Source organism: Nannospalax galili, unplaced genomic scaffold (assembly GCF_000622305.1).
Source record: "Nannospalax galili isolate Female #2095 unplaced genomic scaffold, S.galili_v1.0 scaffold1200, whole genome shotgun sequence".
Taxonomy (NCBI): domain Eukaryota; kingdom Metazoa; phylum Chordata; class Mammalia; order Rodentia; family Spalacidae; genus Nannospalax; species Nannospalax galili.
The window spans coordinates 614,370-640,726 of NW_008347131.1; the positions used below are offsets into that span (position 1 = coordinate 614,370).

At 50.3% G+C, this 26,357-nt stretch overlaps 3 protein-coding genes and 1 non-coding gene across 5 annotated transcripts in view; 1 reads left to right on the top strand and 3 right to left on the bottom strand.

Annotated features, from left to right (window-relative positions):
- The window catches only part of CUNH11orf49 (chromosome unknown C11orf49 homolog), a 219,310-nt gene extending 218,690 nt beyond the window's left edge, over nucleotides 1-620 (top strand). The window contains exon 9 of the mRNA XM_008843563.3: nucleotides 3-620. Within this exon, the coding sequence (XP_008841785.1) occupies nucleotides 3-162 (160 nt within the window). The 3' untranslated portion in view covers nucleotides 163-620. The remainder of the gene's footprint in view (nucleotides 1-2) is intronic.
- Arfgap2 (ADP ribosylation factor GTPase activating protein 2) lies at nucleotides 193-11,228 on the bottom strand. 2 transcript variants are annotated; one of them, XM_029568558.1, is made up of 17 exons: nucleotides 10,955-11,100; nucleotides 10,682-10,800; nucleotides 10,061-10,133; nucleotides 9,194-9,325; nucleotides 9,031-9,111; nucleotides 8,148-8,223; nucleotides 7,848-7,904; nucleotides 7,191-7,232; nucleotides 6,799-6,851; nucleotides 6,216-6,352; nucleotides 5,996-6,127; nucleotides 3,916-4,044; nucleotides 3,694-3,828; nucleotides 2,321-2,447; nucleotides 2,076-2,169; nucleotides 1,838-1,956; nucleotides 195-1,389 (listed from the first exon to the last, which is right to left on the bottom strand). In XM_029568558.1, the coding sequence occupies exons 1-17, from the start codon at nucleotides 11,024-11,026 to the stop codon at nucleotides 1,369-1,371; spliced, it is 1,599 nt and encodes a 532-aa protein (XP_029424418.1). In that variant the 5' UTR covers nucleotides 11,027-11,100; the 3' UTR covers nucleotides 195-1,368. The 2 variants fall into 2 exon arrangements, with proteins under 2 accessions (XP_008841781.1, XP_029424418.1); XM_008843559.3 differs by lacking the exon at nucleotides 7,191-7,232 and having other exon boundaries at nucleotides 193-1,389; nucleotides 10,955-11,228.
- Nucleotides 11,229-11,693: 465 nt separating this feature from the next.
- Nucleotides 11,694-16,370, bottom strand: Pacsin3 (protein kinase C and casein kinase substrate in neurons 3; the record flags this gene model as incomplete). The annotated part of the gene is given in 10 exon segments (XM_029568559.1): nucleotides 11,694-12,217; nucleotides 12,533-12,654; nucleotides 13,038-13,174; nucleotides 13,326-13,446; nucleotides 13,564-13,739; nucleotides 14,572-14,727; nucleotides 14,826-15,061; nucleotides 15,671-15,827; nucleotides 15,974-16,064; nucleotides 16,311-16,370. Coding segments are annotated over 9 exon segments (1,275 nt in total). The 3' UTR covers nucleotides 11,694-12,101.
- An 8,529-nt stretch (nucleotides 16,371-24,899) lies between these two features.
- On the bottom strand, nucleotides 24,900-25,001 carry LOC115072135. The gene has a single exon (XR_003851199.1). It is a non-coding gene; the product is annotated as a U6 spliceosomal RNA (small nuclear RNA).
- Between the last annotated feature and the right edge of the window lie 1,356 nt (nucleotides 25,002-26,357).

Genomic DNA, 26,357 nt, shown 5'->3' on the forward strand with positions numbered 1-26,357 from the left:
AGGGTGGTGAGGCTGAGGCTGTACCGGACCCCGCGGCAGCACAGGGGCAAGGAGCCAGGGGCCTTTGGCTTTCAGAGAAGAGACAAGCAGGAGGCCCTGGAGAGAGTGCCCTCAGCTTTGGCACCAACACCCAACTCATATCGGTGGGAGCCCAGAGAGTGAGCAAAGGGCCGCACTGGCAGGAAGGCAGGATGGAGAGGACACTGACCCACAGGGTCCTGTGGGGGCTTTATTTTGACACCACTTTGTTTCAATACAGACAGTCCTGAAAGAAAGTCATGTCCCTCTGAGGAGGCATGAAGGAAGAGTGGTCTGTGTTGCTTGGGGCCCAACCTGCGATACACAGGTAGGGGTTGGGCCCAGACTGCCAGCATGGCAGGGGAAGATGGCACCAAGGATAACACAGTGCATGGCCCAGCTGCCATAGTGTGGGGCCTGCAGCTGCAGGTCCCTCATGCTGTTACTGTTGGGGTGCTGCCCAGGACCCCTAAGCCCAGAATGACGCAGAGGGCAAAAGCTGAGCCCCAGGGGCTTATTTCTCTCAGGGCCTCAGCTTCCTCAGTCAATAGCAGGTTCACAGCATCCAGTTAGGACACAGAGCAGATGAGACCCACCATGGACACCAAACAGGAGTTGAAGGGAAATCCTGGGCATGGACAGAGGGTACCATGGCCCACAATGATAGGGAAGGGCTGTTAGCCACCTAGCAGAAGTCAGCCTTCAAGTGACAGCAGTAAGACAGGATCATCAGTCAGGCCTCCATGCTCATCCTAAACAAAACCTTTAAGTGCCAGGTAAAGGTTCTAGCCCTTAGTAAGTTACCGGGGTCCTTCTCCTCCCCCATCCTCTCCTGATACCCAGAAGAGGCCACTGGCAGCAATAGCAGTGGCAAGTCCAGAACCTCTTCCCTGAGGACTGATTTACAGCACAACTCTTGCTAGGCCTCCCCTGTCTCCAGAGGACAGAGGCCCAAGGCCTCAGACCACCTAGAAGGATCCTAGAGCCCGCAAAGCCTTATACTTTCCCTACATAGGGAAGAACTAGACCCAGAGTAAACCATCCTGAGGAAACTCCTCTCCTTATTCCCAGTGCAAGCAGGCCAAGTGAGCAGCAGCTTTGGGGTAGGACTGGAAGGAAACACACTAGCATGGAGGGGAGGATGTGAGGGATGAGGACAAGGGTTCAACCCATAGGCAAAGGACAAGGGCTTATGCTGACCATTCCCCTTGCCCAAGATTCTCCAAGGCCACCCAACTCATACACCACACAGAAAGTTAACAGAGCCCCAGTTCCACAGGGTGGGCATCCCTGGCTTAGGAATTTGGGTTCTTGCTGTCATCACCATAGGCCTGAACCACAGAGTGTGGATCAGTAGGAACCGTAGCGATCCTGAGAGTGGGGAAAAGAAAAAACAAAGTCAGGGTCTCTAACTTGCAGTGACTTCCCAGCATGCACACTACTTCCCCAGCATACCTTACAACAAAACTAGGGCTATAGAAGGCTAGGGGCTCCCATGGTGAGAGTGATGGAAGTTGGGGTGAGAGGCACTTGGGTACTAATCAAAGGAGAAGTCCTGCTAGATCCCACAGAACCTGGGTGGGAAGAACATCACTGGAAGTAACAAGCTAGGTCAAATCAGTGCAGACACATTATCATCACTTTAGGGAGAGGCTCAGCCCAATACAGGGCTGGAAGGTGGCTGACCCACCAAGAAAAACAAATGGTCTCTATACAGCTGCAAGCTGCTACTCAGAAGTAATGTGTGAATGCAGTAGAAGGCAAACCTCCAAGCACTACTCTTTAGATCTCTTCTCTAGGTCCAGCATTCTGGCCTCACCTGCAAGGAATTCATCACACCATTGGCCAGCACAGCCATCTTGCCAGCCACAGACTTGACACCCTGCTTAAATTGGGCAATATCAGCTGTAGGGAGCACATTTCCCAGAGATACGCTTCCTGTAAAAGTAAGGGAAGGGGTGATCAAGAGCCCTGCAAGAAGTCCTTCCCAGCCAATTGGGTCCTCCTGCTGAGCGTACAGGCCTCACTTGATGCCTGCCATGCCACTGGAGCCTTACCTCCTCCGTGAGCTCCATCCATGTCCCCAAAAAGGTCTGAAGAGCTGATGGCACTGCTACCTGAGAGTTGCTGTAGCCGAGACCTGGCTTCATACTGTGTTGGAGAAAAGGCAAAGTCTGGGGAATCTTTTGGCCAATGATGAAAGAGCTGATTTAGGCCAAGCCACCCTGATGCTAAAGCCCAAAGTAGAGGCAGGGAGGAAGCACAAGCTTCTACCTACTGCCAAACAGGCAACTCTACTCACCTCAGAATCTACCTCTCGCCCAAAGAACATGTCAGATGAGATGGCTTTGGCTCCTGCAAATTTCTGACGTGCTTCGCTGGACTCAAGGCCTGAGCTCTGGCTCTCCACTTCCCTCCAGTTTGTGGCTCTGTGGGGCCAATATAGAACATCTCTGTTCCTTCCCATTACTACCAGGGGAGGCAGCAGTCAGAGGGCCAAAAAAAAAAAAAAAAAAAAAAAAAAAAAATCACCAACAGTTTTCTGGCCATGGCTCACCATGTTGTATTCTGTTGGGGACTCTAGGATTGAGGACCCTTTCCCTCAGCACTTATCAAAGAACACTAAGGCCTACTCCCTTCTCTACACTGAAGCCAAGGCACAGGGAGCCTCAATCACCTACATTAGATGGAACAGAAATATGGTTCAGAGGGCTTGGGCCCAGGCTCCAAACTAGCATGGTTTCATCAAGGTCCAGAGAACACATCATCACTGCTGCTACCCTAGTCCTAATCAGAATCTGGACTGCCCATGTCTCAGTTTGCCTGATATATACCTACTCTCCTCCATAACATTCATGGTGTCATGATTATTCTCTCAGGTCAGGAGCATGCTAATGAATGTGGAAGAAAGGAGTATGGCCACTCCCAGCCCTAATGATGTACAGGCCTGGGCTGGGGCTTTACAAATTTCACTCCATATAATCAATCCAACAATACAGTCATGTAGTTCTTTATGCCTCCAAATGGAGGAGCTACAGATAACTTACCAACAAAAAACTATTCAGAGTGAGATGGAATAAGATTTAAAAAATTAAATGACAGGCCAGGTGTGGTGGCACACGCCTTTAATCCCAGCACTCGGGAGGTAGAGGCAGGCAGATCTCTGTGAGTTCGAGGCCAGCCTGGTCTACATAGTGAGTGAGTTCCAGGACAGCTGGGGCTACAAGGAGACCCTGTCTCAAAAAGACAAAAATAAATAAATAAATAGATAGATAGATAGATAGATAGATGAGGGGCCAGGAGTATAGCTTAGTAGCAGAACACTTGCCTAGCAGATGCAAAGCTCTGCATTTGATCATCAGCAATTGATCAATACAGACTAGAGGCACCCAGCCTAAAGGAGGGACATCAGGACTGAAGCAGAAAATTGGGCCCCTCCCACCAGAAACACAATCCCAAGCAAAAAAGGCCACCAGGCCATCTGTGATAAGGCACAGCTCTGTCTAATGAGAAGGTCACTAGCCTTATATGGCAATTTACATTTGTAAAATTACATTAAATAACATTAGAAACTCAGTTCCTCAGCTGCAACAGCTCAACAGCCACATAACTAAGTGGTCCCCCATATTAGGAAGTATAGCTATAGAACTTTTCTATCACTGCAGAAAGTTCTACCTTTCTGAAATAGGCCGGATGCTTGAGATGGTCACTTCAGGCTCCTTCTCCTCTATCCTGTCCATACCCCAGGCCGCATCTGTATCCCAACGGGAACCGAAAGTTTCTCCTAATAAAAAGGGGTTGTCCTTGTACCTAGGGTGACAGGTTCAGACAAGAGTAGCTCAGAGAAACCTGATACAGAACACAGTAGCCAAGTCTATGCCTCACCAAAAGTCTTACTTTGGGGGTCCAGAGGCGAAAGTTCCAACATCATCAAACAAGTCCAGTTGTGAACGGGAGGATTTTGCACTCACTGGGGTTTCCTGCTCGATCACTTGCATCTCAGATAGCACAGAGTGGGAAATGGAGCTGTGGGGAAAGTGAAGCAGGTAGGAGGCTAGTAATGAGCATTGATCAGCTCACTGGCCAAGATCAGCTGCCAAGTTGATGGGTCTGCTTTCCCAGACACCGTCCACAGCCTCACTTTGCCTGTGCACCTGGGCCAGCCAAGCAGAGGTGCTGAGCCCTGTATGTAGTGAGCTGGGAGCATACCTAGGAATGTTACCAAGTCAATTCTGTTCCCTGAGAGAGCTTTTCCCTGGACAGTGGCTATTTGTTACAAATTTAATAACAATGTTCACCAAATGAAAGTGCTCACTCTCCATTCTCTAAGAAGACTGCCTATGTGGTTCAGATCCTCCTTCCTCAGACTCCCTGGGGCAGGATTACAGGCGTGTGCCACTCTGCCCAGCTCCATCTCCATTGTTAACGTCAATGGACTAGATCCTTCCTGAGACAGATGCACACATGCACAAAGGAGAGCCTGGAGAACACCCAGAGGAGGCTGATGCTTTCACAGTGCATCTTTAGTCATTCTAGCCCTTAAAGAGAGAGAGAAAGATGAAGAAAACAAAGGAAAAAAGGAGGAACATTTCCTAGCACGGGGTCTGGCCCACGTACCAAGACCTGGATCTGTCAGCATTCCTGGGATGGGTAGGCAGTATAGCTTGATGCCTCACTCCTGTCAGGATCCAGAGACACTTTCAGTATTAATTTAATTTGAATAAACTCATTAGAAAGTATCTATAGCTTCCAATTAAAGAACCTCAAAAGAGTGAATATTTTGCAACTGGACTTTAAAAATAGGGTAGGTGGGCCTAGACAGTTGACTCAGCAGTTAAAAGCACTGTCTGCTCTTATAGAAAATCTCGGTTTAGCTCCCAGCACCCACATGGCACTCCAGTTCAGGGGATCTGATGCCCTCTTCTGGCCTCCGTGGGCATTGCAAGCAAAACACATACACAGCTTGAAAACAAAAAAAGTATGCTAAATTTGCACTATAAAAAAAAGAAAGAGCTGGTGTGGTGGCGCACACCTTTAATCCCAGCACTCGGGAGGCAGAGACAGGAGGATCTCTGTGAGTTCAAGGCCAGCCTGGTCTACATAGTGAGTTCCAGGACAGCTGGGGCTACAGGGAGACCCTGTCTCAAAAAGACCAAAAAAAAAAAAAAGAAAGAAACCAGACAGATGTAGTAATATTTGACTGGCTATTTGAGACTCTGTCTCAAAAACAAAACAAGCAACATCACCAAGAGCCAAGGAGTTTGATCAGGAGGTCAAATCCTGCCAAGCCTGATGATCTAAGTTTGATCCCTGGAACACACAAAAAAATTAAAATGTAGTTTTCAAAAAGATTAAGGGTGCCAGGTGTGGTAGTGCACACCTTTAATCCCAGCACTTGGGAGGCAGAGACAGGAAGATCTCTGAGTTCGAGGCCAGCCTGGTCTACATAGCAAGTTCCAGACCCACGGGGGCTACAGGGGACCAAAAAAATGAAAGACCAAAAGACCAAAAAAATGAAAAAAAATGAAAGACCAAAAGATTAAGGGCTGGTGAGATGGCTCAGTGGGTAAAGGTACTTGATGCATCTGAAATGTGTGGGGTAATCTGAGGTGTACTAATATCTGGTAGGACAAATGGCATCTAGTGGACATGGACTAAGGAGGCTAAAACTAAAACGCCCTATAGTTTTCAGTAAGGTCTTGGAAAATAAAAAACTAACCTACCACCCCAAAGTGCCCTTAGCAGCCTCATTAATAAGCACTATCCTAGCACCCCATCCTGTTCACTCATGCAATACATGCTGAGCACTTACCTATTGTGGCCAACCACTGTGCTAGGTACTTTAAGACAATAAAATAAATGATCTCTTCACCTTCAGAGGAAGACTAAGCAAGGAATCCTGACTTGCTGGGTAGGGCCTGTACTGGCTCCTAGAAAACAATGGTATTCCCCTCCCTCACCAGGACCTGAGCCTCACCTTCGGGATACCAAGCCCATGCCCAGCCTTTCAGCCTGCTCTCGCTTCTTTCCTTCAAGGTTCTGTAGCTTTTTCTCTTCCTTCTTTCGATCAATCTGGAGCTCCTGATAAGCCAGCCGCATGGAGGCAACCCTGGAGGGAATGAAAAGTCAGAGGCTGCCATCCAGGCCACCTGCCACCAAACCCCACACAAGCCTGGAGCACTGTGGCAATCACGCACATGGACTCCTCTGCCTGCTTCTTAGCATCTGCTGCCTGCTGCTCTCGGAGCTTCTCTGCCACCTGGGCCTGCCGCTCAATCTCACTGAAGCTCTGGTTGCTCACCTTCTGGGCCCCTAGGCCTTTCTTGGCACCAAGCTGGGGAGATAACCATGTGATACAGGGTCTTGCCAGCCATTATCTTCAGCTCCCTCCCAGCATGGGCACTGTTGTCATACCCACATGGAAAGGGGTCCTCCTTCTTAGGATCAAAACAAGAATTCCAATGAGCACAGCTGAGAGAGAACAGTGGTTCTGCAGGAGCTGGTTATGAGGTACTTCCCACAACTCCACAGAGGTCTCAGGAATGAGAAAAGCAGGACAACTAGGACCTACTGTGTGCCAAGCACTCTGCTAAGCACTACATGTGCTCAATCTTATTGCCTAGGAGCCCTCTTAAGATGAGGATCTTTTTTAATCCTTTTTACAGTCAAGGTTCAGACAAGTTTGGTACTTTTGCTACTACATGTTCAGGTGAGAGGAAGAACTAAGGCAGTCCAAATCCAGCTCCCAATCACCCTACGATACTGCCTATCCTCACCTACCCCTTTCTTAGCTGCTGTTGGCTTCTTCTTGCCAATGATGGAGCTTTTCAGTTCTGTGTGAGGAAGAGGGCGGGCATGAAAGTCAGAGGCAGTGGCTCAGTCCACACCATGCAGCTTCACCGCAAGAACATCTAAAAAAAATAGCATCAACAGGAAGGCAAAGCAGCCACCACTAGTTCCAACCAAGAGTATTCAAGCCAAAACAGACATGATTAGAGAGCTTACTGACGTCTAGAAGGCTGCAACAGGGGCCCAGACCTAAAGCATTTGCTACAAAGTCCCCAAACCAAAGTGAAGCCTGTAAGGTGGGGACAGCCAGGGTGCTGAACAGCTTCAGCTCTTAGAGCAGGGAGCTGGCAAGTAGAGGACAGGCTCCCCAAACCACTAATTACCTCTGGCAGGAGAGGCCCCTTTAGCTGACAGATACATGGATTCTGGAGGAGAAACAGACTTGTGGATAATAAAGGCCTATCACAGAACCTCCATAAAGCACCCAAACCCAGAGGCCTGTACAGAGCCTGCTTCAAACCAAGCTATGCCAGACAGGGTCAGAATAGTCACTCCACTACCTTCCTGCCCCAACCCCCAAAAGTCAACAGAACCAAGGTCGGCAAAGTAATTCTTTACCCTGATCAAGTCTGAAGGCCACTAAAGAATGGGAAAAAAGCTGAAGGACATGCCAGGGACTGGCTCTGAAAGGACAGTATTACCTCTAGCCATTAGCAGCTCAGAGTTATTCCCACACCTTGGGAGATAAGACAGAACAGTTCTGCCTGACACCAGGGATAGATGTTCAGCCCCACACCAGGCTCCTACCCTGGTGCTAGTTCCAGCCCCATACTCAGAGGTAGCTACTCAAGTTTATCAGATCAAAGAAAGACTCTGAAGTCAGTATTGTGGCCTGGATGTCATGTCAATCCCAGTCCCCACCCCAGAGAGGTCAGTTGCTCAGTTTCCTCAGTCTTCAAATCACATGACCAGGCAGAAAAGATCTGGAACACTTGAAGCCCACCCTCTCCCAGTTACCCCACATCTGCCAGCTGTCATACCCAGAGAGGCTTGGGGTGAGGTGCCAAGTAGGTCAGTGTTGGGGCCATGCTCAGGCTCTGTAGATGCAATGACAGTAGTTAGGTTAAACAGGTAGTGGGACAAGAGTCACTAGCTTTCCTCAGCTTGCCACAAAAGATATATACCACCACTTCCTCAAAGGAGCTAAAACAAATCCCATTCCACCCAAGGACATAGTGGAGCCTTCTATGACTCCTATTCCCTTGGCCAAGTGTCCCCTTCCTAATCCTAAATCCTTTCTCAGGACCAGGGTACTTGGTGGGAATGTAGATTGAACTCACGTGCCAGGCTTTCTGATGGTGAGAATGGCTGCTGAGTTCCTGAAGGCTCAGTGGCTGTTGTGTCCCAGGCAGGGGGCTAAAAAGGAAGCCAGATCACAAAAGCTTCAGTGAGCTCTCCAGCTAGCAAGGAACACTAAGAACCGACAGGCACCTGTGGGTACTAGGCTCTACTCCTAGCTATGAAAGAGGACTAGAGATTAGCAATTAGAGTTGCTAGTCATCATGCAAGAAAGATACAGGAAAACCTCCTCTCCCTCAACCAGCCAGAGCCCATTCCCTAAATAATAAGTCAGTAACAACTCTTTCAAACTGACCAGGTGCCAGGCACAAATCTAAAGCTGCTTGAACAGGTAATAGATTCAATTATCACAACAGGCCCTTCGAGGTAGCTATGTCTCCAGTTTAGAAACTGCAGTTTGGACAGGTTAAGTGACTTGGCCACATCCAAAAATTACAGTGAGAGGCAAATTGAGATTCTGACTTCAATGCCCATTGCCAATAGAGGAGAAACCTTCTTTATAGAGGTGTGTTACAGGAGAGGGAATCCTCACATTGTCTCCAACTTCAGTTCCTTTCTGGAAAATCTAGAAGTTGTTTAGGGCTCCTGCAAGACCTTCTGAGTCTCCAAACTTCTCCTCTCCACCAACCATATTTCTAGGACCCATTCCTAAGGAGGATTTCAGAGGAAATCCTATTTATAGGAGTAAGAAACTCCTGAGCCTACCCAGAAGACAGTAATCACCAACTCGGCGGTCATAGGCATTCTTTGAGATATCACACCTAAGTAAAGGAATCTATGTCATGATCACAAAAGGCCTTGACTTTGGTAAGTAGACCACTTGTTAGGAATAGCTGGGGGGGAAATGTCTCTGTGGATACTTACTTGAGTGTGTTCTGTGAAGAAATCAGAGTCTTTCTTCTCTGGAGAATGACTAGGAGCACTGTACATGTTATCAATCCAAAGCTAAAAGAGTGAAGGCACTATCAAACTCAGAGCTGTTAACCATCCCCTATTCCATCACCCCAACCCAGGAGCAAGCACTTACATCAGTGCCATGCCTAGCCAGGGCTGCATTCCCCAACTGGCGGATTTTATCTCGGTACATCTGCGCAGCTCGGCTATTATATTTGGTGTTGGCATCACTGGCCACACACCCATGCTGTCGGAAAAAGGCAGTCTAGAGAGCACAAAAAAGAATGGAATATGTAATCCAGATGCTCTTAGCAGAGCAAAGCTGTACTGACTATAGGAGATACCTCTTTAAACAGTTGGGTTATTATATTTACAGGATGCAAACTATTAACACCAACAGATTTTCTTAGAGATAAAGTTCTTCTAAAATTCCTTAAAAAAATTTTTTTAAATTTATTATTATTGTGTCTGTGCATGTGGAGGTCAGAGGACAGCATTGTAGAACTGGTTCTCTCTTTCCATCTTTATGTTGGTTCCCAGAATTGAACTCAGGTCACCAAGCTCAACCACAAACACTTTTACCTGCTGAGCCATCTCATCCTCCTTTCCTCCAAACTTCCTGTAAAAAATACCATGCTAGCTCCCCTCCTCCAAGACAACAGGATGACATCTAAGCATCTACTTAACCCTGCCTAAAGAAAAAAATATAATACCCACTCTAACTATCCTCCCTCCGGAAGCCCATGAGACCTTTCAATGACTGAGGAGGCCCAGAAACTCTTCGGCTTTTCTCAAGGGCATCTATCTATCTGTCCAGTTCAGTTTAAATCTGAAGCTCCTTCAAGAGACGCTTCCACAATTTTCCAATTTAGAAAACTGTGTATTGGTGTTACAGAGCTGAAAAACTCTCTGAACAGAGAAACCAAGAAAGCCTCCCAGGAAAACTTAGTACTCAAGCAAAAGAATGGGGGTAGAGGGGAGTAAAAGATGTCTTATTTACCGCATTGGCATTTCCCCCGACCTGCATACACCTCAGTTGCAACCAGCTCCAGTTCGAATCCAACTCTGTGGACCTGTGTACAAGGGCTGTGTGTCACCTACCAACCGATACCAAGACATGCTTCCCTGGCAAGTCTACACCTGTGATTTGGCCTCAGGCTTCTGTGGGTGTCCAGGAAATGATCAGTCGCTGCCCCATTTCCTCCCCCACTTCCGTGTGCTTGAAAGCTTTGCTCTTCATCCACTTATTCCAAAAGGTACTAATTTCCGAAAAGGAGCTCTGAAAGGAGGTCGCCTTTTCAGGCATGCACGTACACATTTGGCTCTCATTTTAAGGATGGTCATAGTCTTCATCTATTGGATCAATCTAGCTGCAACAACAAGGTCAATGCAGCTAACTTTCCCCCCTAAACTAATGCTTAGTCTCGGGTTGACCGTGAGGAAAATGGGGTTTTGATTCGGATGTCGTGGCAAGGGCCCCACATGTTCCGCAAGAGGCTACCAAAACTCCCGCCCAGAGATATCCAAATACCGACTTTAGAGAGTCCAAGTCGAGGCGACCTCTCCTCCTTGCTGACAACTCAACCTCGGTGGAAGCAGAGCATCAGCGCGCAGAACCCACCTGATAAAGCTGAGATGGACACCCAGGGAGCGATGCACTCCGGAGCAGTCAATGCACAAAAAAACACCATACGTGATGCTGGCCCAACTTGGACTCTTGGCGCCGCAGTCGAAACAGGCCTGAGTGGAGGAGACAAGTGTATTGTCAGAGGCCCGGCGCGTCAAACCCTAAGAAAACCTCCCACCTCGGTCCGCGCTCCACCCCTCAGGCCCCGGGGGGCAGGAGAGTCCTTCGGGGCCAACGCCAGGCCCCGCGCCCCTCCCGCTCAAGCACCTTGTTGGTGGGAATTGCGCGGAGTCGCTTGAAAAGAGTCTGGATTTCAGTCTTGCTCGGCTCCGCCGCCATTTTCTCTCCTTCCTAGACACAATCGAGACTGATGGGTCCCGTTGCGGGCCAATCCGCGCGCAGAAGGCGGGCTAACCGCTTGGCCTCGGCAAAGCCCTGGCCAGCCGAGGGGTGGAGTGATTGGACTAGATCTGGACCAATGAGCAGCCGGCTGGACCGAAACAAGACGTCAGCAGCTCGACAAAGGGCGTGAGTGAACGCTGCGCTGCGTCTGGCCAATCCGTAGCCCAGCGGGCGGTGGCTAGTGGGAGTGGGGCTGCCCAACCTTCCTCGCGAGTTCTCGGCCTCCGGGACCGGAGCACAGCTGGGCCACTGCCCGTCGCCCATGGCCTTATTCTCTGGTCAGTTACCAATAGATATGTAATGATTAACATCCTCCAAGTGCTCCCTGTCCCGTCGGCCCGAGAGGAAAGACACACTGACGGAACTCCGGCTCAGTTGACAATCCAGCAACTAACCTGGAGCGTTGGCCGGCCCACACCAAGCCTAACCCAAAGCCGGTTCAGCCCAGATCACCGTCCTGAAGTTCCAGGGCAGATACCAGGAGGCAAACACATGCCCAATCCGGTCTCCATAACACATGCTGAGCCCAAGAACCTCCCCCAGGGCCTCCCACCAGATGAAAAGGTGGGGTATCAAAGGATGCTCACAAAGACAGTGTTTTTTGTTTTTTTTTTTTCACCAAGTTTAATACACACTACAAGTCAACAAAAGAGTATGCTGCTAGCCCAAAACTACACTCACTCCAACCCCACTCCAGAAACTTCCAAACAGTTTAAGAAATGGATCCTCCACTCCTGGGACACCAAGTGCTCCTGGGCAGGCTTAAGCACCCCTGAACCCTCTGTCACCTCCAACCTTCCCATCCTTCCTTCAACCTATATTTACTTGGCCCTTCCCTATGCGTCCCTTACCAAACACAGGCCCCTCCCCTTCATGGGCCCTAAAATGTCCTCGCTCTGGGAACAGAGGGACAGCAGCAACACATGGTTCAGGGCCCTCAGTTCTGGCAGTCCAGGAAGGGCTGGGCTCTTGCCCAAAATGGAGAGACACTGCAGTAGGGCTGTCAGGGCATTCAGGCCCCCACACACTCCACGTAATTGGCAGGATACAAGCCAATGCGGCCACTCTGCAACTGACCCTGGCACCAGCCTTGTTCATCCTCCTCACTCATCTTCAGCAGCTCCTCCCCTGGAGGAAGGAGAATTGGTCACTACCAAAGGCCCTGGCAAAGCTGGTCCCAAAACTGGATCAAGGACTGAGGAGAATAGAGTAGCACAAGAGGAAATGGGCCTGCAACCTAGAGGAAATCCAGCTCAGACAAGAGTAGGTCCCATCCAGCAAGCCACCCAACCCTAGACCCCAGGGAAGCAACAATCAGGCCCCAGCTGGCCAGACCCTGTTCAGCCCTTAAGAAGAGGGTATCTGGCCTTTCTTTTCTACAGCTTTGTTCAGACAGGTAGCACAGGCCAAAATGGAAAGAAATAGGAAAGGGCCCCAAAGTACCTGCTTGGAAACTCAGCTCATCAGCTTCCTGACCAGCATAATCATAAAGTGCCCGTACTCGCACACCAGTGGCAGCCTTCCGGGGACTCTCCTCATCTGACCAGTCCTCATCCTGCCCAGTGCTGGGGAGGGGGAAAAACAAAGGGACAACTCAGGGCATAAAGATTCTGGGCTACAGACCTTACCCAGTACTTGGGGCAAAGGGCTTTGTCCCCTGGAAGGACGCTAAAGAGGCAGGTGGAAAGGAGCTGAAGGACTAGTCACATCTCTGCCACTCATGACTTCAGGTTCCGGTGCAATTCCAGTGGGCTGAGCTGATATGCAGCCAAAGCAAGAGGGAAAATGGGGACTACACGCTAATCTAAACTTCTATGAAACGGCCTCATTACCTCTCCTAAGTCAGGTAACAATTTTTAACCCACTTCTGATGTGAGGGGAAAGAAGAGAGGGAAAAGAACAGGAGACAGAGCTGTTTCTTTGTTTTGACCAGGATCCTAGCTCTCACCCTGGGGATGCTGGGGACTGCGGCAGGGGTACAGTGCCATCTCTTGTGGGCACAATGCTGGTCAGAGTAACCTCATCAGGGCTCCGGCCACCCTTCTCCTTCCGGCTGATTGCTCTCTGTGTGTCCAAGGACCACTCCTGTGGGGAGAGTACTTAGGGTCAGGCTGGGCTGTGACTGTGGTGGCAGCAGGACCATCTGGACCACCTTCACCAAATCCATCCCAAAACCCTGGCCTCATCCCAGGGCCCACACCAAGTCCAATCCACCTCCCAGTCCCACCCAACCTGCCTCAAACTGTGGCCAGTTCATGGCCATGCCCGGCCCATGTGTGCTACGCCACCAACGCAGATCCTCATCATCACTGGCTGCCTCAATGCCCTGGTGCAGGTCTCGATGAAGTTCATGGAACCTATGAGGCATGAAATCAGACACGGAAGTCCTAAGCCCCTAAAACCCCAGTACCATTCAGTCCAGCTAGAACCCAAAGGAGATAGAGGAAACCCCACATCCAGCCCATAAACCATACTTGTCACTGCTGGAGAGGTCAAGGTGCTGGTGTAAGGTGAGCAGCATATCCTTGAAGAAGAGAAGCCGCTGGCGCTCAGCAGCCTGGCAGCTCTCAAAGGCCTGCTCCATGTCCTCCATGTAGCGTGGGGTATAGCGATTTAGCTCTGCCAGGGTTTGCTCATACTGGGTCTTTGTCTGAGAGAGAGGGAGCGAGGCTAATGAGGACAGATTGCCTTCCACTCAAAAGTGTACCAGTATTTGCCAAGCACAGCCACAGGCTAGACTCTAAGCTAGCACCAGAGACAATCAGGTCTGAAATTCACTTCCTGTCCTAAGGGACTGAATCAGCCTAACAAGGGAAGTGACATTCAGATACAACACCTATAAAAACCTGGAAAGTAAGACAGGCTCTGCCTACATAAGATGGGAGAAATCAGAAGGGCTTCCTGGAGGAGGCATTATAGCTATGGCACCCCTCAGAGGACAGGGAGAATTTACAATGCTAGAGGGAAGGGCACTCAGGGTAGAGTGCAATGTGAGAACTAGTCCCTGGTAGTACACTGTGCAAGGAAGTAAGTCCCCAACTGCCTGAAACCCCATCACTCCTCTTCTGGGTAAAGCATCACCCTTTTCCTTTGTGTGTGAGTCTGGGTGTGGGTGGAACCCTTTATTTTTAAGACAAAATCTCTCACTGAACCCAGAGCTTACCAATTGGGATTCAGCTTGAGACTAGCTGACCATCAAGGTCCAGGGATCTGCCTCCTGTCTATTCCTAACACTCCACCACCTCCCTTTTACAAATTCCAGCTTCCTTGTCTAGCTTTTACCTAGGTGCCTGGAGATGGGAACTCAGGTCCTCATGCTTGCACAGTAAGCACTTTGCCCACTGAGCCATCTCCTTAGCCCTAGGTTCCTCCTTCAAGTGACCATCTCCAGAGCGGGTGACAATGGGGATTAGAGCAGAAAGAGTGCTGGGGTCTGGAAGTCAGAGAAGACTCATTTAAGAAGCCTTGCTCTGGGCGTGTACCTTTTCCGCCTCCTTGGCGCAGCGTCCCACCCGCTCCTGCAGCTTCCGCAGCTGCTCCTGAGACACGGCGCTGTCTGCCTTTGCGTGGCTTTCTCGAGTCTGGGATGTCTTCTCATCCTTCCGGGCTGCGTGGTAGCTCTTCTTCGAAGCCTCAACCTGGCACGCATAAGAACTTCAGATCCTACATGCCATACCCTGGTCCTTTGCAGACCTGAAAGGGGCCTGCTTCAGATACCCACTGCTCCGAGTCTCACCTCCTTCAGCCTCTTTAGCCAGGGCTTCTGGGCCTTTCGGAAACCATCCTCCGCAGCCCGGCTCTCCCGAAAACCGCCCAGCACTGGCCGGTGGAAAGCCCCTCGCTGCCAGGTGCGCACACGCTCACTGTCTGGCCCATGCAGCTTCTCCCGCACCTCCAAGTGCAGCTCGCTTAGCCGCTCAGCTGCGGTGAAGAAGGCATGCCAGGCCTTCTCCAGTGTGCCATACTGTGGGCCTGTGGAGGGATGAGTGAGCTTGGACAAGGCCAGGGTGTTGTTCTAAACGTGCCCTCTCCCTAGGAACTGCTCTGGGTGACCTACAGATGCATGTAGGGTGAGGGTGCAAAGTTGAACAGCAGCAATGTCAGCCGCTGCGTTAAGAATGCCCACTCTGTGCCCTGGCATGAGCGATTTCACAAATTCTTGCCTCCACCATTACCATGGGAATAGTGCAATTACCAACACAGAGAAGGCAAGGAAACTAAAGCCCAGAGAAGTCAGGTTAACTAGCCCAAAGCATTACAGCTATGAATGGAACCAAAAGTGAACCCCAATCTACTGCTTAAACTATGCACCTGGGCTCTTTCTACCCAGTCAGAAGCCATGGACTCCTCCTTTAACTCTTTCCAGCTATGTGACTTCAGGCAAGTGCCTTCACTTCTCTGAACTTCCAGTTTCTCCTCTAGAAAATGGATAGAGGGGTAGGGATATAGATTCCTCTTGCCTTGCATGCTTGAAGTCCTGCATTCCATCCACAGCACCCACAAAACCTCAAGAAACAAGCTGTCCTGATGGTCCCACCCTCACGGCCTTCTGCTCCTCGCTAGGTCTCCATGCTGGCTCACCCTTCTCAACAGCACCCCTCCACTTGCGGGCCCAGTCTGCCAGTTGCTGGGCATAGGCTTTCTCGATGCGAGCACGCTCTTGGAAGCAGCTGACCAGGTCCCCGCACAGCCTGTGCCCGTCCTCAACCCGCTGCACTGTCCGCCTATAGTTGCCAGCCTAGGGCACATAGGAGGGGTGGCTTTACCAAGGAGACGTGCCCTCTCCAGCTGGGGCTGACAGCTAGGCTCCTCCCCTGGACATGTGGCTGAGCCCAGAGAGGGGGACATTTTACTGCCATTCCAAACCAGTCCCCAGCTGCTCACCTCCCAGAAACTGCCCGCTAAGTTCTCCCCTCCGGAGTCCTCTTCTGGAGCCATGGTATCCCCGCAGCACGGAATGGTGGCAGATGTAGGACTGTGGAGAGCAGGTGAGTAAGCAGAAAAGCTGGACCAGCAGTCTGGGGCCTAGGAAGAGCAGTCCTCTTCTCATACCACAAAGCTTTGTCCCACTGCCATCCCCACCACCCAAGGGACCATCATTGCTAGGACTAAGCTCAGGGATCTGGAAGTACTGAGAAGGAGCCAGGATAGGGCAAAGATGGCATTTTCCAAGCACTCTGCGCCCCTTGGGTCTGCCCTTCCCAGCCCACCCTCTACATACCTGGGGTCTAGAGATCACTTCACCGACCCGGGTGTCCAAGTCTCCAAGTTTCCGCTATGACTGTGCCTTGAAGTTAAGGAGAGCACAGAAGGGGGTAAGGGTGGGGGCCTCCAGTCTTTAGGGCGGTGCCCAGCTCCCCCAATATAGCAACTGCTGTCAGAAGGGCCAGATTCCTGGCTGAGAATGCCAGGCGGGTCACATGATCCAGCAGAGGATTAGATGGCAAGCGGGGGTGGGTGGTGGGCAGAAAGCCCTACACTCCTACTTCAGATGAGAAGACTCTTGCTCAACCAGGATCCTTAAATGACAAGGAGACCCTGTGAGTAGACCAGTCTAAGTCAGAGAGTACCCAGTAACAGCCAGTAACTATTCATGCCGGGCAAAGTGGAAAAGGAACCAGGAGGCCTGGGCCCTATCATGGCCAGGAAAGTTTTGGATAACTGCAATTTACTTGTCCTCTAAGGAGGAAATTTCCCCACCTGGTCAGCTTCCATCCTGAGGCTGATGTAAGACTCAAACCAGGCAATGAACCAGAAACACTAGGGAGCCATCAGTCACAAGGAGACACTCATCCCCTGTCTACAACAACCAGGAAGGTCCCAAAGGGCCCTGAGATAACAAGCAACTCCATTCTGCCTCCAAAAAGCCCAGAGTGAAGCATCATGGACAGCCAGCAAGGGACAGCCAGTGAGAAGAATTGCAGAGGAAGGCAAGGTGAATTCTAACCCCAAAGTCACCATCTCAGGGACACAGCAGCATGTAGCTTCTCTCCTCCTGCCTCTGGGCAGGGTCTCAGCTATCCCCAGGACCAACTGATTCACAGTGGAAATTGCTTCCTCCTCTCAGATAGCCCAAGGCTTAAGCGACAGTCAGGAAAGAGGATAGAGTATGTGCCTACTGCACACAAAGTAGGACTCTCTCTAAACTGATGAACCTCTACTCACCCTCAAAACTCAAATGGAGGCATCTTCTCCACAGTCACTACTCCTGTTCCTCCATCCTGAGGTTTCATAGCCCCTATGATCCCAGTCCCACCATACACTCATAGGTTGTGACTGTATCTGTCATTGACAAACGTTTATAGTTTCCATTTGTTTCCCCAGGTACTGGAATCAGTAACAGCTAAATAAGAAAATAAGGGGCTGGAGGTGTAGCTCAGAGGTAGAGCACATGCTTAATGTGCTTAAGGCCTGAAGTTCCATCACCAGCACCAAAAAGGAAAAGAGAGGAATGATATCCCACCTGAAGACCAGAAAATCTGATGGCTGCAGCAGGTCTGAGACAGTCTGGCCTAAGTAGAGACCTCATTGGGGTGCAGGCAATGGAGGTCCTTGGGCACAGAGCAACTACCCCACCACTGCCCTAACTAGCTCTTCACCTTGTTTCCTCTTGAGTCTGTCCCACTTGTCCAGAAACGCCTTGCTAGCCAGATGGAGCTAAAGAGAGCAGTAGTCGTAAATCACTGGGCCTTTGGAGCTGCCCCAGTAAGCCGGCAGGGCCTGTAGCCCCTGCCTACTCCAGCCTCCCTGCTCCCTGCTCTCTGCTCCCAGGAGAGCTGCCCCCCACCCATTCCCTGTCTCTGGCCCCAGAACAGAGCAGGCTGTGTGTGCAGAGCTGGCACAGCTCCCTCAGGCCTCACAGAGCAAACACAAGCTGGAGCCCCAGGCACAGCCAGGCCCCACACCCCTGCTTCATCTAGCTATGGGGGTGGACCTGGCACCTTGGTCCCTGTTAAGAAGGGTTGGCACCTTGTGCCTCCTGACATTAGCCAGGACCCAAATCTGAGTGAACATGCTCTCTTAGAGGCAGGAGCTCAGAGAGCAGGAACAGGTTGTTAAATCTTTCCAGCTCCACCTATCCAGCCCAGAGAAGGTTTCTGGGACATGGCTAGGTCTCCTCTTAGTTTCAAGGGCCAAGGTGGGAGTTCTGGACTTCAGGGTAGAGGCCCACTCCCCACCTGAGATCCACAGGTATTCAGCCACCTCCTCCCCTTTCCCCTTACACACATGCCAGTCCCTACACCTTCCCAGGAGCTGGGGATGGGGGCTTGGGAGGGGGCAGAGCCACCCTGCCTTGCCCAGACGAATGTCCTGAGTCACAGGGCTTCTTCCCGAGCAGCCCCTCCCAGTCAGCCTGTAGCCCTAGGATTTGAGGGCACAGTCGCTGATCCAGAGAAGGACACTTAGGCGCAGGATACTGGTACAGGCACCCAGCAGTTTCGGAGGCTTGGGGGAGGGGGTGGTTCAGGGAAAGAGGGAGGAGGCAGGGCCGGGGAGGGGCAAAACAAAGGGGCACTTTTGGAAACCCGACCTGCCGGCTGAGGTGCCCGCTCCCTGATGACGCACTCTAAACCCCGAGTCTCCACACCAGATCTCGGAACCCAGGGGCTGCGGGTCTCTGGCCTCCACCCTTATAGACCGCGGCACTCGACCAGCCACCTCTCGGCCCCAGATGGCGGGGCGTTGAACAACTCCGGGCCGGTGGCGCCACACAGATAGGCAGGGCCAGGCCTAGACATGGAGGTTCTGGGACTTCTTGGCCAAACTTGTTGAACTTGGTCTCGGTGGGGGTGGGGCCGGCCGGTGACCGCGGAGGGGAAGGGGCTCCCCTGCCTGGGCCCGCCCTGCGGTGGGCTCCAGATGGTGGCGCTAGGTGGCGGCCCCAAGAAATCGGGGCTCTCAACAGAGGCCCCTTCTGGGGCTTCAGGGCGGGAGCGAGTAGAGCAATTTGGGACCCTCGAGGGACCCCGGAAGACGGTCTGGTCCTCCCGCCCGGACGCCCCTCTGCCCACCCGCTGGCCTGAGGAATCGCCGAGTTGGCGCGGGAGATGAGATGGCCTCTGGGTTCGCGGGCGCGGACGGCCGTGGTCTCCTCCGCCAGAGTCGGTCTCATTGCAAACTTCAGGGGTCGGAGGACCACAGGGCGAGCTTGAACCACGGCTCCCACGCCGGGTCCCCGAGCGTCCCCTCTAGAGCACTTACCACGTTCTCTCGGGGGCCCTCGGTGGGTGGGGGTCCGGCCACGCTGGGTCCCGAGTCCTACCACTCCCGGCCCGGGCCGTCGCCTCCCGGAGCGCGCCAGGCCCTCCCCCGGGAAGCCCGGCCCCCGGCCCCGCCCTCTCCACGACACCTCAGCCCCAACCCCAGGGACCAGCATCCCTGCTGCGGGGACTGCAGGCATCCCGGCGCGGGTGGCTGTGGGAGCGCGGGCCTGGGGTCTGCTTTGCGAGTCGAGAGGCCGATCTAACGCCCTAGGGTGGTGGCCACCAGGCTACTGAGAGCTGGGTTTCAGCTTTGCCCCTCTCGGACTTTGCAGAGCCCGAGACCAGTGAGAGCAATCCGGAACCTGCATCCGCGCCCTTGGAGCGGGAATCGGGGGTGACAAGGCATTGAATTCTTTGCTGAGCACATCCTTCTTGGAAATTAGATCTGGAGAGGCTCGCCGCCACCCTGTCCTATTAGCACTATAATTCTCACTATACAGAGCGTACAAGCGAGGCTTGGAGACACCTTCGGCGTGTTGTTCATCTCTACTAGTGCAGAAGGGGCTCTAAAGCCCTCCCCTTCCCAAGCACAGCTCTGCTTGATACTCTGGGGCGCATTCCGAGGCCTGGGACAAACAGGAGGTTGGGATGGGACCCAAAGATAGGAACTCCTCCCCGTCTGTGTTCATATTCCCAGATTCTGTACCTCCATACATTCTTAAATCCCTTGGTCTCTTCACCTCTTTTCCGTGGTAGATTTTTCTGGACCTCCACGATACCACCCCACCCCAAATAAATCTCTCTTCCTCACCCCCTTCTCCCCAGCCTCTCGGGATTTCAGAGCCAGTCCGTCTGTTATTTATATCCACTGGAGCGGTCCAAGAATGTTCCAAGGCTGACCTAATCGTCACCTGCTTGGCTTCCCCGCCCCTCCCTCTCCCTCCTTCAGCCGGGTGCCCTGGGAAGGAGCGCGTGCCAGCTGGGTCCCACGCCTCTGCTACCCAGAGGGTCCTGGCACCGCAAAAGCATCAGGGGTAAGAGAGTGCCCGGGACTGGCCCCTGGAGCCCGGTGCTCTGGGAAGCCACCGGCCTCGCTGTTCTCTTTCCTGCCCCACCACTCCCTGAGGAGTGTGAGGACGCGCGCGGATTTTTAAAACACAGCTTTAAAAATAGCAAAATCGCGTTTCTAAATCCGAGAGGACTCACTGACCCTCTCTTCCCTCAGCTGAGTCCGCTCACAAAATGGAAAGGGGGCCTTTCCCTTTTGAGAATGAATGGGGGGTAATTTCAAGGGTAACAGTAGCTGCTGAGGGCGGGATGTGTAGGAAGGAGAAACTGTCTCCCCCAGGTGCCTGTGCTGACACAAAGACCTTTGGCTTGAGGACTCTAGCCGCCAGTGGCAAATCTTGAGTAGTGGATCTGAAACCTGAGGATGTGGCATCTGAAACCAGTTTCAACACACTCTAGGGGCTTGAACAAACCTATCCTTATCTCTGTTTCTGCCTGTATAAAACCTGACTGGTAACTCGGCTGACCTTCCACTGGGCCATGTGCCTAGCTAATTAATGATTGTAAAACAACTACAAATGAGAGGAGCAGGGAAATGTCTAATGACAGCCATAGTGTTTTGTATTATTTGAAATCAGTTAACATACCAATCTAGTGCCTGAGGCCTTTCAGCACCTACACAGAAAGTGTAAAAATACAAGAATGAAATTAATTACAGAAGCTGCCTATTAAAACCTCATTAAAAATAAAGTTGGCAACCAGGCTCTGGGATATAAAGGAAGCCAGGGCATAGAGACTTAGGAAAGCAGGTTGTTCATCAGACCAGAAGGAAAAGGGGGATGTGCAGTGGAAAACATCTGGCTTCCCTTGGGTTCAAATCTGGAATCAGGAAACAGAAATGTTGCAGCTGATCTCAATTGTCCCTAAGGCATTGAGAGAATGGAGTGGGGCCAGAGCATATTAGGCTGTGGGTGAAAGGAGACAGACATGCCCTTGGAAACCCAACTCCAAGCAACTGCCACCCCTGGGGCTCAGATTTCTATGCCCTATGGCCAGAACCCTTAATTACACACTGCCCCCTCCAACCTGAACAGATCAGAAAGGGATGCCCAGGGCCAGGTGAGCCAAAGACAGAAAATGAGCAAGTAGCATCTTGGCTGAGGGCACCAGGTGGCAGGTTGATCTACAGCCAAATTTCAGGACACTGGAAGACTCACCTTGAGTCTCAGGAATGTCCTAACCACTGTGCCTTCATTTGTTTATTTGTTCATTCTTCCAGCCAAAGAACCATTTGAATTTTTGCTCTGTGTTAAACCCTATGCTAGATGCTGGGAATACATAGAGAAATAAGGCCAAGCCCTATGTGTACAATGGTGACAAGATATGGATAGGTTGTAGCATGAGAGAAAACAGAGGCAAGAAAGACCACCTTCCACAAAGACATGACATTTGGTGGGGCTTGATGAATAGGAATTAATCATGTGGACAGACTGTAGGCAGAAGCAGTGAGGTGTGCCAAAGCCCTAGGGGCATTAGTGTATGTTCTATGACCTAGCAATTCCAAACTTCATGGTATCCACCCTAGACAAAGGAGTAAGAATGTAAAAGTAGAAGGGAGTGCAAGGGTGTTTGCATGCGGTACTATCTGAATCCAATAAAACTGGATACAGATATCCAAGAAGAGGCAAATGGTCAAATCATTTAAAGTCCCCTAGCTTTGGATTACTCTATGACACCTTGAGAACAAAGAAGACATGTTTTATTTTGTTTTAATTAAATATTTTTGCCATGCTGAGGATCAAACTCAGAGCTTTGTACTTACTAAGCAAATGCTCTACCACTGAACTACATCCCAGTCCAAGAGAGATGTTCTCATAGGAAGACCTCCAAGATACTGTTGGATGAAAAAGTGCAGAATACACACAATTCAGAGGGAATAAAACCACACCAAATTTATTTTGGTAGCTATCTCTGGGAAATAAGTCTCAAACTGATAAGGGACATTTTTATAATATTAGAGGATTTACAATGAAGAGCTGAGGTGTGGCTCCATGGTAGAAAGCTGGTTCAATTCCCAGTACTGAAAAAAATAGTATGTACTTATCTGTAAATTCTGTTGGTTTGTTTGTTTGTTTGTTTTATGAGACAGGTTATAGCCCAGGCTGGCTTTGAACTGGCTAAGTAGATGAGGCTGGCCTCCACCTTCCAAATGCTGGGATTATAGGAGTGCGCCATCACATTAGGGCCAGGTAAATTCTGTAATTAATATGAAAACTGATGGGGCATGATGAATAGGTTTTGGGTCTAAAGCAGCACTGTGCAGTGGTGGAAATGTCCTCCAGCTGTGCTGTCTAATGTGGTAGCCACCAGCTGCATACAGCTTCTGAGCACTTAGATTGTGGCTAGTGTACCTATGGAACTGAATTTAATTTTCCTTCAGCAAGGGGGTGGGTCACCCTATGTTGCTTAGCCCAGTCTTGAACTCCTAGACTCAAGCAATTCTTCTACCTCAGCGTCGTGAAGATCTAGGGTTAGAAGGCTGTACCTCCATGACAGGCTTCTTTTATTTTCTCTTTTGGGGAATGGAACCCAAGGCTTTACACACACTAAACACACACTCTACCACTGAATTATGCCCAAACCCCAGACTTATCCTTTTATTGTGTTTTATCTTATTTTTGTTGTCTTTTTGAGACAGGGTCTCCCTGTAGCCCCAGCTGGCCTGGAACTCACTATGTCAACAAGGCTGGCCTTGAATTCACAGAGATCCTCCTGCCTTTGCCTCCTGAGTGCTGGGATTAAAGCAAGTGCCATTAAACCCAGCAGATTCATACTCTTAAGACATAACTGTGAAGGGAGTTCCCCTATGGATGGTTAACCAGAGCATGCAGGGGGCTGCAGGCAGGGCTGCTAGACTCTTCTGAAGGCTGCCTTGCTTCTCAAGTTTCTCTCAACCTCTGGACATTTCTGAAAGGCAGCTGAATAACATAGACTGATTTAACAGCTATGGGTTTTTGTTTGTTTGTTTGTTTGTTTGTTTGTTTTTTGGTCTTTTTGAGAGATGATCTTCCTGTAGCCCTAGCTGTCCTGGAACTCACTATGTAGACCAGGCTGGCCTTAAACTCACAGAGATCCACCTGCCTCTGCCTCCTGAGTGCTGGGATTAAAGGCGTGCGCCACCACGCCTGGCCATGGCTGTTTTTAAGATCCCAGGCAACCCCAGGGAATAACTGGTCAGAGTCATGGAAAAGGGTTACTCTCAGTGGGAAAGGCTTGTTCTCAGGAAGAACAGCAGAGGAAGTGCACCAGAAAGAAAATGTAAAGCAGGTTGCAGAGTACAGCTACAAAGCATCTTTCAGTGGCAGGAATTTGCCCAGGGCAGATTCTTTGGAAAGTACCACAAACCAGCAGGAGGTGCCTGGGGAGCAGCCATAGCATCTTCCATCTTCCAGCTCTGTAGGTTGGCAGGTTTCTGCTCAGGAAATCTGTCCTGGTGACTCAGGGGTCTTAACGAAGGGTCTTTTCATTTAGCACATTTTCTGGGAACACCCACTATGTGCCAGATACCTTCTGGATATTCGGTCAAGATCCTTGACTCCATGAAATATTCCAGTAAAATCAAATAATTCATAATTACAGATTGGGGTAAATATTTCAAGTGGGTCAAGGAGGAAGAGTGTGCAGGGCTGGGGGTATAGCTCAGTAGTGCTAAAGGGTGTGCTTAGCACATACAAGGTCTGGGGCTGAAAAAAGAAAAAGATAGCCAGCGTGGTGGCACACGCCTGTAGTCCCAGTACTAGGCAGGCAGATCTCTGTGAGATCGAAGCGAGCCTGGTCTACATAGTGAGTTCCAGGTCAGCTGAGGCTGCAGGGAGACTCTGTCCCAAAAAGGCAAAAATAAACAAACAAACAAACAAAAAGATAAAGGTATTGTGTGTTAATAATAGGCAGAGCATAATTTCCATTAGGACTCTGAAAGTGTAAGCCTCCCTCCGGAAAAGATCCCAGTATCAAATGACAGTTAGCCAGGTGAAGAAAGAACTTGCAAAAGAGCATTTCAGGCAAACTGATGATGAGGGCACAGACCCTGAAATGGGACCGTGACTTTCTGGAAAGAGGGAAGAGTGTGTAGGGCCTAGTGACTGACAGGGCTAGAGGCCCAGGATGAGGTACGAGGGGTCACAGCACCCAGACACAGCCAGGCATTGTGAGTCTCTTCCTATGCAGGAGGAGGCTTGGGAGGGATCTTGGAGAGGAGTGAGCTGAATGGACTTTTTGGATGCTGTACAAGGAATGGATAAGAGCAAGGAGTCAGCAAACAATGGCCTGTATGGTCCACGAGCCAAAGAATGGTTGTAACATTTTTTAAATGATTGGGAAAAAAATGATTATTACATATGAAATTCAGAAAAGATTCTAAACAACTACTTTTTTTTTTAGGTGTTTTTGAGACAAGGTCTCCATGTAGCCCCATTTGGCCTGGAAGTCACATGTAGACCAGGCTGGCCTTGAACTCACAGAGATCCACCTGCCTCTGCCTCCTGAGTGCTGGGACTAAAGGCATGCACCACCATGCCCCCGGCTAACAACTACTTTTTAAAAATATGCAATGCTTCAACTTTGTGTGTCATCCTTACTCAGAGATCATGTTAATCCCTGTGTTGTTCCAATTTTAGTACATGTGCTGCTGAAGTGAGCACTGAAATTCAAGTATCAGTGTCCATAAATAAAATCAGCCTCATTCACCTATAAACAAATTGTCTCTGGTTGTTTTCATACTACACTGGCAGAGGTGAGTAGTTGGAACAAAGATTGTGTGGTTTGAAAAGTCTAAAATACTACTTGGCCCTTTCCCCAATAAAGCTAGTATAAACTGTAGATTAGAGCAAAACTAAAAGTGGGGAAATCAAATGGGAGGTTGTGACAGATACCCAGGATGAGTTGTACCTGCTTGCTCTGTCTTTTTTGCTTTGGTTTTGGTTTGTTTGTTTGAGACAGGGTCTCCCAGATGGCCTGGAACTTGCTATATAGAACAGGCTGGCCTCCACCTCACAGAGATCCTCTAGTGTCTGCCTCCCCGGTACTGGGACTAAAGGCATATGCCACCACACAGGGATGGCTTGATCTATCTTGATGATTGTGGAGGTTCGAGAAGTGCGGGGACTAAAGAAGCAACTTAAGGAAAGAACTGCCAGAGATTGCTAAGGGCATGTAGCAGACAGGCGTGAGGATCATCTTGAATTTGAGGACAGACTGAGTTACAGAGTGAGACTAGGCATCTCATGCTTAGGCAATAGAGACAGGAGGATTACCCACAAGTTTGAGGCTAGCCTATTCTACATAGCAAGTTTCAGCCTAGTGAGGACCACAGAGCAAGACCCTACTTCAGAGGGAGGGAGGGAGGAAGAGAGGGAGGGAGGGAGGGAGGGAGGGAGGAGAGAGAGAGAGAGAGAGAGAGAAAGAAAGAGAGAGGAAGGAGGAGGAGGGGAGGAGGGGGAGGAGGAGGAAGAGGAGGAGAATTTAAGAATGGTTTGAGTGATAAGATATATTTCAAAATGAATAGAATAGAACATTAATAGATCTTGGCAAAATATGAATAAGATTTATAGCTTAGATAACAATGTTGTCAGTGTTAACTTTTATACCCTCAGATACATAGTGAGTTTGAGGGCAGCCTGTGCTACAGTAAGACTCTGCTAAAAAAAAGTAACCAGCAAAAAAGCTAGTCATGGTACTACATGCTTTTAATCCCTGCTCTTGGGAACAAGCTAATCTCTGTGAGTTCCAAGCCAGCCTGCCAGCCAGGCCTACACAGTGAGACCCTGTCTAACAAAAGCTGAGCATGGAGATGCACACCTTTAGTCCCAGCATTTGGGAGGCAGCACTGTGAGATCGAGTCAGCCTGGTCTACATAGCAAGTTCCAGGCCAGCTGAGGCTACAGGGATACCCTGTCGAAAGAAAGAAAGAAAGATAGAAAGAAAGAAAGAAAGAAAGAAATAAAGAAAGAAGGAAGGAAGGAAGGAAGGAAGGAAGGAAGGAAGGAAGGAAGGAAGGA

Bases quoted from the DNA above. Each gene is read 5' to 3' on its own strand.
- Arfgap2 (XM_029568558.1), bottom strand. From the start codon at position 11,026: ATGGCGGCGGAGCCGAGCAAGACTGAAATCCAGACTCTTTTCAAGCGA. The intron at 3,829-3,915 runs GTAAGACTTTTG...CTGTCACCCTAG, and splicing joins TTCGCCTCTGGACCCCCAAA to GTACAAGGACAACCCCTTTT. The intron at 2,170-2,320 runs GTGAGTAGAGTT...TCTCCAACACAG, and splicing joins GGCGAGAGGTAGATTCTGAG to TATGAAGCCAGGTCTCGGCT.